The 12571-nt window shown below is 37.5% G+C and overlaps 1 protein-coding gene across 1 annotated transcript in view; it reads right to left on the bottom strand.

Annotated features, from left to right (window-relative positions):
• Positions 1-12571, bottom strand: part of LOC139728557 (integrin alpha-7-like) — a 68625-nt gene that overhangs the window by 27423 nt on the left and 28631 nt on the right. The window contains 7 exon segments of the mRNA XM_071639493.1: positions 184-245; positions 4809-4910; positions 5891-6146; positions 8240-8342; positions 9757-9859; positions 10687-10897; positions 12019-12095. Of these exon segments, the coding sequence (XP_071495594.1) occupies positions 184-245; positions 4809-4910; positions 5891-6146; positions 8240-8342; positions 9757-9859; positions 10687-10897; positions 12019-12095 (914 nt within the window).

A 12571-nucleotide genomic window follows, 5' to 3' on the forward strand; every position in this document is an offset into this window, starting at 1 on the left:
GACAACATTTTCGGGGGCTTTTACCATGTTACCTTCAGAACAAGTACATATACCTACTAGACCATACACTACTACACAGAGGGATATACATAAGAGTTGTGTAATTCCTGGCAACAAATGCATTCTTTGTTTGTTTGTTTGTTTTTGTTCTTGTTTTTTAAATTGAGTAGATCTAATACTCACTGATTTCATCATTCAAGGCCTCTGAACTGCTGTAATACCTCATGCAGATTTCCAGGGTGAAGCTGCAAGTTTAATGGAAACAAAAGTTAATGTGATCATTGTAACCTGTTATATAAGTACAATATAAAATACTGCTTTACACAATTTCATATACCTTAAGAACAGTCACATATTTTGATAATGATACTTGCCACATAGTTCCAAATACGATATGGGATTAATTTTTGCCAAGACTTTTCTACCGCCACACACCATCATCATCCCTTTCATCAACACCACAATAATCTTCAGGAAGTTATGTTTGTGAAAGTACAGGTTTACTTTCCACACTCTACATTTAACAACAAATACAGTCCAACCTCTCCTATCTGGACACGATGGGACTGACGCTCATCTGGATAAGGGATTTGGCTGGATGTGGGAGACTCAATGTTAAATACATGCAGCTGCCTACACAGCTCTTATAATGGCTTATCACTCCTTGGTTTTGTTGCATATAAAGATGCAATCAAACATACATGTACATCAGAAAATCAATGAAAGCTACATTTTGAATATTGGCTGCTTTAAAGTTGCCCTCAAGACTTATTTGTTTATAACTGCTTTCCAGCAGATTTTTTTTTTGTGTGTGTACATTATGTTTTTTTTTTTTCGTTATCACTGTTCCACTTACATTCATGTATTTGAGTGTGAAATGATTTTTGTATTTTAGAATTCATTTTTTGTAACTGCACCTTGAGCGCATTAGTCATGTGGAAGTGATGCATTATTAATTATATAATATTGGATGGCCTTGAGATTAATACAAGGAAATATTGGACGAGCTATGCACAAGTATTGGACGAGTCGAAGACGAGTCCAATATTTTGCTTAGCGAGTCCAATATTTCCTTGTATTAACCGAAAATAGGACATTCAATATTATCAATATTATCCTACAGAGGATTTTAGCAAAGAATGTTTTTACTTAGGCCTACCCTTTCTGTCTCCGAGTGCTGTATGGTCTCCTACTGTACTTGATCCTGACATACATGGTAAATGTACACTCTTCAGTGCAAGTTAATCCACTTCAGTCTCTGATAAAACAGTGATCTATGTATCCAAGGTAGCCGTCATGTTACTGTTAGACCGAGATCTAGCTAATTTAGACCAGAATTAGATGTATTTGTATCCGAGATCTGAAAAACAATTCACGTCACATCTACCGTAGATCGTGAAAGATCGAATTAGGCTAATACCACAACCGACTGTTAGTACTGTAGTCCTACTGTACTTACATAACGTACATATACTTGAACGTACAGTACATGTACAGTAACTAATCGCATATCGCGCATGGAAATGCAAGCGGAGGCCCGGCTACATGTATTTGTATATCGCGCGCGGGCAATCTAGCAGTAGCGCTGAGCAGAGCTGATCAATCTGCATGCTCAAAAAAAAAAAATGCAACTTGTTTTCATCAAACCTAAATTTAATTTCCTGTTATGAAAGTGATATTTTGAAAAATTGTATGAAAAACAATTTCAACTAATTGATATATGAAATTTGTTTGTATAAACACAGAATTTTAGAAGAAACGATATTCTAGTTAATTCGTGATTGACCAATCACAGACGTTTTTACTTCATATTTCAGGTCATCTCGTATATATCTCAACCAATCATGGTGCAGTTTATAAAAACTTTGGGGAATCCCCCTCTTGCCGTCCAATGTTTTAAATATTGGTCGCCTCGGCAAAAAATATTGGTCGAGTTCAACAAACTTTTTAAGTGGGTTGGAGGTTATGAGGTGCGTCGACAAAATAATACTTGTATTTGGGCTCTAAAAATCCTCTGTATGGATAACAGTACCCCATATTATTATTATGTTTTAATATTATCTGCCAATCAGTGTTGAGTATTCTGAGACATATGTTTGATTTTCTGATTCTTGTTTGATTTCAAACTCAATGCAAAACAGCCCTTGACTTTCATAGGAATATCACCGTCACATCATTCATCATCACTGCCTCAACTTGTTTCATCACTTTTAAAGGGGAAGGCTAGTAACTGATCAGTGGGAATCAGTGGAAATGCTGGGAGATAATTGTTCCAATCCTTATGGGATTCATTCAAGAGTTCATTGTATATCTATTGTTGTGTGAAAATGATTTGCTTCAGAACGGTCTCATATTCAAGTAATGTGCAGTTTAATGCTTCCAGGTTAGCGTCCCTGGTCAGTGACGGGGCATTAATCTGCACATTACTTGAATATGAGACCGTTCTGAAGCAAATCATTTTCACACAACAATAGATATACAATGAACTCTTGAATGAATCCCATAAGGATTGGAACAATCATCTCCCAGCATTTCCACTGATTCCCACTGATCAGTTACTAGCCTTCCCCTTTAACCCGTTGAGGACGAGTCCCAAGTATACTTGGGCAAGTGTCTATAGGAAATGCATGTTGTAGCAAAATCAGTCCGTCCTCAACGAGTTAACAGCCACAGTAAACATGACAACCGCATCTTCATTACAAGAACAGTCATCATCATCATCATCTGTGACTGTTGACAACTGCTTTCCATTTTATGCATATTTCCATAATTTGACTAAGAGTATTTTCCCTGAACACTATTAGGGTTGCTGCTGTCACTATTTTCAGTATCATCACAGTTTTCACAATATTAATCTCAATTACCATTCCACACTTGATTTCCTGTCTTAGCATATGAGATTATATGCAGAGACTCCAACTCTCCCGCTTTCGACGGGAGATCTCCCGCCGAAAGCCCATTTTTGCAAAATTTCCTATTCTCCCGCTTGAAATGGTTTCTAACCTAGTGTCATCGTATATTGAAAAATAAGCTTTAGATAGCACGAGATGACATCTAGAACCCTAGAGCTGGACCCCGGCCACAAGGAACTTCACGCTTCGCGCACATCAAGTTGAGGTCTCCCGTTTGCTAGGGGTTTCAAGCGGGAGAATCTCCAGATCAGAAGGTGCTTGAGGTTGGAGTCTCTGTATATGTACATCACCATCATTACCTCCGCTAAGGAAGGAGGTCATGTTTTCATTGGCACTGGTTTGTTTGTTTGCACAATAACTCAAAATGTTGTGAATGGATTCGACTGAAACTAGCAGGAAAGGTTGACAATGACACTAAGAAAAGACGAATTAATTTTGGTAATAACAGGAAATTTTACAGATTTTTGAAGGATTTTCAAAATCTTTTAGCAAATAGGGTCAATGAACTTGGGAGTTCAAGCTGCGCATATCTGAGGTCTGCTCACTCGCTCTACAGCACATGCTCTGCTTGGGCGCGGCGATGCGCAGCATGCAGGAAGTTGTGTGACGTAAACAAAAGGTTTCGATATTGGGAAATTTAGCAATTTTCAGCAATGCATACATGTATGGGTGGAAATGAGCTGCTTGGCGGTGGTCTCTGCTCTCTGAATACTTTTCTAGTTTTCTTTGAATCTATCCCATACTCAATGTGCAGAAATAAATTATTTGCTTCCACTGTCATCATCACTAACATCTTCACTGTGGTCGTTATTGTAATCATCATCATCATCATCATCATCATCATCATCATCAATATCTTCAAGTTTAAAGGGGCATTTCGGATGATTTTCATAATTTCACATCATGCAGTACATAAATCGACATCTCCATGTACAAATTTGTGGATTTTATTGTGGTCTTTGAGCAGAGAAACCAATACTCTGAAAAATCTTAAACAAATTACACAGAACAGTGATGATGACACTGGAGCCTCACATATTTCAGAAATGTAACAGTGTAATTCCATTACAAAGTTGCTTGATTGACAAGTTCACCTGTGTAGAATGTACATGCATACCTTCTTCTTTTGTTTTGTTTCCCTGACTCCCAACTCATGCATTCTTATGGTGAGGCTGACATTCTTATCCCTCATCCCAATCACTATAAATTCTGAAAACCCGTACTCAGTTTAGGTAATCTATCATTGTTCAAATGTAAACATCTGAAAATCATCCGGAGGTCTCTTTTAAGGGACAAGTCCACCTTCATGTACATGTGAATTGAGTGAATGCAACAATATTAGTGGAACATATCAGCGAAAGTTTGGGGAAAATCTGACAATCCATTAAATAGTTGAGAATTTTTTAAGTATCTGTGCAATCACTGCTGGATGAAAAGACTACTACAGTGTATGATACCATGCGTATAACGATATTAGGAAAATAAAAAGAAAATTTCACAAAATTTTACTTTTTTAATAAAGTGCACATTTTTTCGACTTGTTACTGATGTATAGCTGGGGAAATATTATTCCCCCCATGCCTTCTGAAAGAGAGAAGTTGAGTGTTCTTTTGTTATGCGAGAAAAGTGAAAATATGTTGAATTTTCTTCATGCTTTCCTTATCTCGTTGTACACATGTGACATCACAAGTTACAGTAGTCTTCTCATCCAGCTGTGACTGAGCAGAAACTTTAAAAATTCATAACTTTTGAAGGGGTTGTTTGATTTTCCTCAAACTCTCACTAATGTGTTCTACTAATATTGCTGCATTCACTCAATCCACATATTTATATGAAGGTGGACTTGTCCTTTAAGAACAACAGGATTGTTTGCCTTGAAACCATGGGTATTCTTACCAGTGAGCTGGCTTGCCGCTGTATTCACAGTTGGTGGTGTGTGGATCTAGCTCATTGTGAGAGATATAATTCTCATCCTCAATGAGAATCACCGGCTTTGCCCTGAACACAAAGCAAAAAATAAAAAAGATTAAAAATAATGTCATGCCATCATCAAAATCTGGAGATGTCCTGGCCTTGTGGTAGAGTGACCGCCTCCTAAGCAGAAAGCCAGAGGTTCAAGTCCCATCTGATGCAGCTCATAGATTCCTAAGTCTAAATGTGACTGTCATCCTACGAGTAACTGTCAGCCAGGACCATTGTTTGAATGTAAATTTGCCCAGGCGTATGTTAATTCAATAGCAAACTTCACGAAATAAAATGTATGTGGTACACATTCAGCATGTAAACATAATAACACATCAAGTTGTGACAAGAGTCCTGTATTGGAAGGAGCTGGGACTAATAAATTGGGTTGTTTTTCTTGTGTGGGACAAAATTACAGTACTACCCAATGTAACCCATTATACCTGACACTGATTACTAAAATCATATAAAATATATATATTATATAAAGATATTCTTGTTAGATAGGATACAGGTATGTAAACATAGAATACAGTGTACATGCACAGTGTATCATGTAAAATCTTGCCTGTAGTAAAATGTCTAGACTTGAAGTCCATAAGCAAGATGAGGAAACGGTCATGTTGGAATGTCTTCAGGACAACACATTGTCAAGTAATCACAAAGGTGGTCTAAATTCAGTCCACAGTTGATGCAAATTTCTTCTGCGTAAATGCTTGTGAAGAGCATACACCAACATATATCATATAATAACTGCACATGAATACTTGTTTATTGTGCTTGTTTCACAATATATTTTTAGTCCAAAAACTAAATTTAGCCAATGATTTGGATTTGAACCACCCTCCTAAATATGGACCTATTATATGCTTTCATTTGCAATAACCCCTTTTAACCCTCCTCAGAGTACAAGTGCAGTACCTATCTACATCTACTAATCTTAACATTAATATAATATAGATATAGATACAATGAGAGAGACTGAGATAGAGAAATAAAAGGAGTAAGAGTTGTACCTGAGGATGACAATCTGTTCTACATCATAGGCACCAACAGTGAGCTCTGGGAAGCCATTGCCATCTAGATCCACACCTCCAGAGATGGAGTATCCAAAGGTGGCATTGGGGAAGGGGTAGCCATTAAGGCCCATTGGAAGGTCAGAGGGTGTGATCTTCTGAGCCTCTGGCTGCAGGATGACTGTATCGGCATTACCAAGATAGATGTAAACAGCTCCTTCTCCATCATTCTCGTATGGTGCACCGATGGCAATGTCTGGAAGAACATACATATATAATTGTTACAGATGGATGCACTCCATTCCTTTTTTTTATGAGTGGTTGCAAATTTTCATGTGAGGCACAAAGAAAGAGGAAATTTGTGAAGGATGTAAGAGTAGAATTAATTGTCTTGTGGGAAGAGAGATGACTGTAAACACTATTACATTGTACAACCATGAATATGAGGCACATCCTAACTTTTGACCTGAAAAAAAAACCCCATTTGCCAGCTGCAAAAGCAAGAACTTGTTCAAGTTATGCATAAATTTACCCTGTTCTCCCTAAATTTACTTCTTACTCTCTTGACTCCCTCACTGTTCATCATTCATCATAATCACATGCATCATACTTTGCATGACTGTTACTATCCCCACATGTTATGGACAAAGACCGTAGTTTTGTATGGGGCGCTAAGTGTCGCATAGCCTATTTCGTTACAAAATCAGTCATTTCGTCAACAAAATGGTCATTTCGACGAAATGACTGATTTTGTAACGAAATAGGCTATGCGACACTTGGCGCCCCATACAAAACTATGGTCTTTGTCCATGGTTTAAACCATGGACAAAGATTGTACCACCTTCTTGAATTCGGGCCAATGACTTCTTGCAGAACAATTAATGGTTCACAATACACTTTACTGTGTCAAAAGTCAGCTGAGGGCTGATGTTCTAAGCATTCTTAATCGCATGCACTCAAGACATTACTGTATAATTTGGCAGCTTGTAAGTTTCACACTTGTGACTGAGACTAGGCCACTTCACATCCTGCTTATTCAAAGATATATGGTGACCATACATAAAGGATGCATCCCTTGATAACTGATATGCCTCCGCCATAATGCATGGTTCTCCTAATAAGTCTATACTACAATGTCTTGACAATGTGTGATGAGTTTTACATAATTGGCAAGACATTAAAATGACAGGTTTGTCATAAATGTGTTGAATGTTCACTTTCCTTGAATTAGGTTTAATTGGATGGATGGCTATACTGCCTAAGAGCACAGGTATTTGGGGATTTGAGGATTTTTATTTCACATTTGACTCTTTTTTTTTATAAGCCTATGCATCGTTAACTTTCAAGGTATAGAGAAAAAGTGTAATTTTACCATCAAAAAGTAAAATTTTTGCATTCTAACTTGGCCTTTGACCCTGGACCTTTGACCCTATGAACCTAAAATTCCCAAGAGAATCACTGTCAGGAAGAACATGCATCTGTGTAGATACATTGTACGTACAAAGTTTCATGATGATACCGTGAGTCACTTTCGAGATATGGACGAAGAAATGATATTTAAGACTTTCACTTGACCTCTGACCTTTGGGCAAGAAACTTCTTGAGAATCTCTATTGGGTTATACATGTATATCAAGTTTCAAGAAAAATTTGGTAAGTATTGCATTTAAATATGAGGGAAAAAGTGAAATTACGAGGAGTTGACCTTGACCTTTGACCCATGACCACCCACATTCCCTAGATAATCACTGCTAGTCACTTCATGCATATGTACTAAGTAAAGTTCCATGAAGACAGCTTGAACCATTTCCAAGATATGGAGAAAAAAGTGAAATTTTAACATTTTCACTTGACCTCTGACCTTTGACCTCATGACTCCAAATTCTCTCTGGAGAATCTTTATTTGGAATTACATGTACACACCCAGTTTCAAGAAAAAACCTCGTGGCATTGCATAGATATGGGGGAAATAGTGAAATTTTGAGCATTTGACCTTGACCTTTTGACCTTTGACCTCAAGCATGTGTGCCCAAAAGTTGATAGGCACAACTTTGTCCACTCATGCATATACACACCACGTCTCATTAGGATACCTTAAACGTGTTTTTTTTTTTAGTTACGCTGTCCACAAAATTCATTACGGACAGATGGAAGGACAGACAGATGGAAGGACGGACGGAAGGACGGACAACCTGAAAACATAATGCCTCCGGCAACACTTAGTGTTGTAGGCATAAAAAAAAAAAGAGTACACCTCATGCATTAAGAAAAAAAAAGTATTGGCTGATAAATCAGACTTATTGTGACATGAAACTGGTGTAAAAGAGTGTGTAACATGCCATCTTCCTACCCTGCATGCCATCCAGGTTGATATCCCCGATGTTTGCAACAGCTTGACCAAACAAGGAGTCCCTCTTTCCTGTCAGTTTGATTGGTTCCACATCAAATGTACCCTGCAGCAACATAAGATAGGGATAGAGATTTGGCAAAATTGGACCAGTATTAAATTTGTGTGTCATTGCCTTTACCTGATCCATTCCTAGACTATCCTGATAGAGTTCCACTAGATAAAGCTGTGAAAATAGCTTGATTAGTAAGTCATTTGGCTGAAGGATGAGAAATTCAATATTGATTCAAATATCAACAAGTTTGCTTTCTTCATATAAGCTCCAGCCGAAATTTCAGAGCCAAACAAGGATTTAGAATTACAGTGTACAGTGTTTTAGTTTGAATGAAACTTGTAATTTACTTTGGAGTTTAGCATCAAACTATTGTGTTAAATTGCCTCATCTCCAGTTCTCGTATGTCCATCGGCCATGAAACTTCAAAATTAATGATCTCTAACTTTACTTATCTGATGGCTAGCTTTCTGACTATTTCTGTGGAAACAAATTGGGACAAATGACAGATCATCAGAAAGCTGACTCTGAAACAGGTAATATCAAAATCAGAAAATAGCCAGAAAACACTCTGCGTCTCTAGGTGACTGGTAAAATGTCCCACACATGTATTTATGTATTTTGCTATTCATTCCATACCAAATACCAACATAAAATACCAAAACTACCTTTTATTCAATAAGGGGCACATTGGAAAAGCAGCATCTGTGTATTCTTGTCTTTATAAAACCTGAGATGAGTACATGAATAAATTCAAAACTTAGCATCAAGACATAAATGAGAAACCGAGTGAGAGATGAGGTCTGTAGATAGATAGATGAAAATGTGCAAATAGACAATGAATATGTAGACAGAGAGAGGGGGAATGTGTGTACATAGGATATACAGATGCAGAGCCAAAGAGTATGCATACAAAGACAGCATCCAATCCATATTGATGATCTATCCTAAGGGTGTCATTCTCACTTATGAGACAAGCTCGTACATACCCTAAACGCTATATGAATTTGTACATCTACAGAAATATATTTCTGTATAAAAAGACTGTTTAATAGGGGTAGACTTAGTCAAGCCTCCATCAAATATAACAACTCTCTTTGTATCTCTTCATATATTCACAAGGGCCAATGGTTACACATTCTATAATTTATACTTCACAAGAAAGAGTCACTTGTTTCGAGGCATCAAACTATTGTCACACATTGCTTTCAGAGAAGGCATGCAGCACTGAAAGAGCAAGTACAAAATTGTAGAATAAGAGTAGGTGACCAGGTATGAAATACTGAGAGAAGCTGACCCCACAATTCATCCTCATATTAGAGCTACAATCAGTTGATTATTTGCTGCTCTTGAAGCCCTATTGTATGTTTGGTAAATAAGGCCTACTACTACCACATCAAAAGCATACTTCAGTCTTTCTCTCTCTCTCTCTAAAAGGAAAAGAAAACAGGATGAAAAGTGTCCTTACGTCATGAGCAATGTTCTCGTATATGTAGACCCTTCCACCGACTCCCGTAGGCTGGGGCTGACGATCAAAGTACTGGGGGGCTCCAACAATCAGGTCATCGAAGCTACATGGGCATGAGCAAACAAATAAGAAAGGCTGGCTCTCCAGATATTTCATCAACTTTGTCTATCTATGTCTATTAAGGCATAAAAGTCTACATACAAACAGAGGTACAGAAAATTTTCTTAAAAATTTAAGACAAAGTGCCGGAGTACAAACTGAATTGTTCTAGCTTGAGATATCAGTAAGGAGCCAGGAAAATAAACTTATCCAACTGAAAATACAGCCAATGACATAAAAATACAGTGTAAGGATGAGTTACTTTTCACCAAGTGAGTATGTAGATACAAAGGTGTTGGACCATAATTACTTTTTATACTTTATTTGTAATTCCTAAATGCTCTATAATGAAAGTGATTCAGGAACAAAGACAGATGATACCATCATATATCGAGGTTACATTCTAAATAATCACCTGCTAAGTACAAAATCTCAGAAGGTTTATAGCTCTTAACATAGATATTTTTTGAGCTACAACATCATAGAAAGTCCTGTAAACAATTGAAGAAGAGTCTTCATTAAAGTATTTCCACGGAAGCATATCTGACACATCACACATCACATTTGACACAAGTAACTTTCATCAGTAAAAGCAGAAGTACATGCAAGAAAGTATGACCATTCTACATTAGTCTCCTACCCCATACCATTTGCAAATGTAATCTTTGTAAATCTAATTTCAGAAACTCCAATGCAATGCAAGTGTGCCTTTTTTTTAATACTTCATCTGATCTTCTCTCTCAATTGCCTTCTAAACATGGCAGAAGAGATGGAAGTCCTCAGGCTAGCACAAGAATAAGCAAGGTATTTTGAGAAAAGAAATAGACTGACCCGTCTCCGTTGAGGTCGGCAACAGCCACATCATAGCCAAAGGATGACGACGGCTTCTCTGCATTGATGCGGTAGAAGAAGCTTGGCCGCAGTAGTGACTCGTCCTTCTTAAGGACAAGGACAGCGCCCATAGCATCTGCCCTTGGGGCCCCTGCTATGTAGTACTGGACATCAGACTCGCCAGTCAGCTGTGCTGATGCCACAGAAAAGCCTGCCACGAAAAAAGAGAAAGGAGCGGACTCCAATAAATCATGAGTCCATAAACTTCAAAGCTAGCATGCTGCACTTGATGACAGAATTAAGTAATAAATGAATCCAGAATCTGTAGCCCCATGTACTGATATATTTCTCGAATCTACGAGTTGTAGACCTCACTGGGACAAAATAGACATAAACCCTGTCCTCATTGAGGTCTCATTTCAACTGGGTGTATCAAGTCATTATCAGTGGAAAATTCCAACAGCAAAAGGGGAAAGTTTGCTATGTGTCAACCAAGAGTAATAATAAAATTGGGGACAAAGGGTTCAAGTCATGAAAAAAAAGTAATGATGACCCAAAGATCAGCAGATCACCTGATGAGTCATGTGATTAACAGCAGGCATCTTGTATAGGTGGCTGCAACATTACAGAAGTCATACTCTCCATGTACTGTATTTGGACAGATAAATGCAAAACCTTGCTTCCTACCCATTCTAATGAATTTACTTTACCTTAAAGATGAGTAAGAACCACAACATCTTTATAAGCATTCTTGAGTCACTGACAAAATGTGTCTTTACAAAACCATTTCAGACTACATTTCAAACTAGAGCTTATGAGTTTTTCACCAGTGTGACTCCAGTCTTTACGACCATCATACCAATCTTATGATACCCGCAGGGTCACATGTCAAAATGACTTATCAATGTTCCACTGTTTTTCATAAAATGTAACATACACCATCCATTTTCCTTTTCTCAGTCATATCAGAAGTCAGGGGGTGGGACTCATACACCAGCGCACAATGTAAATTAGATATTTGTATTATATCTTGGGCCTTCAATGCTATCGGATCTCACTCAAAGTTTCATAGATCTGTTGCTTTCATTTTGATATTTGTCATGGGTAGACTCTACTTCACATTTCACACACATAAAACAATATATGTTCTTTTAAGAAAAAAAGAACTTGAATGCTTGACTAAAATAATCACAGCTCAAAACTACTTGTCACTTTTAGGGCAAAAGTTACCTTGAGCCATCCACGCTGCCAAATGCTCCCATAAGACAATGGGACTACCCCCCCCCCCCCCCCCCCCAAGACAAAAATGCAAACTCTCAAGCTAGAACTTACCAAGGTAGCTATTGAAGCTGACACCACTGTTCAGGTAGTCGAGAGGACTGACCAAATTTCGTAGAGCCTGTCCAGGACTGATCACCATCAAGAGAATACAAGAAAACAATTAAATATCATCACTCTAAACTCATTCAAAAACTTGGGGAAATTAACAATATATTACAAAATTACACAGAAAAATGACTCAAAATTACACATAATATTAGATAATTTTCAAAATATCTGCCCTGTATTATAAACTAGAATGTCACTTCCACCAACTATGGATATTTTTGTGTTATGCCATCTACACTCTAAGTTAGAAAGGGGCAAGAAATAAAGCAAGACAAAACACAATCAAGATCTTTCAGAGTCAGACACAGTACAAATTCAGTGATTTGATTTTAACTACGCAAATTGTAAAATCTGCAGAAATATTTTCACAATTTTCTCTGCACATTTAAAACGGGTTGACAATCGTGCAGTGCAAATTCAAGAACCCAGGAATATGTTTTTGAGCCACTCAGTGCAAAAAAAATTATTATGCGAAATTATGGATGTTTACAGTTTA

Source organism: Diadema antillarum, unplaced genomic scaffold (genome assembly GCF_040938485.1).
Source record: "Diadema antillarum isolate AM-2024a unplaced genomic scaffold, OU_Dant_1.0 seq00000183_RagTag, whole genome shotgun sequence".
NCBI classification, from domain to species: Eukaryota; Metazoa; Echinodermata; class Echinoidea; order Diadematoida; family Diadematidae; genus Diadema; species Diadema antillarum.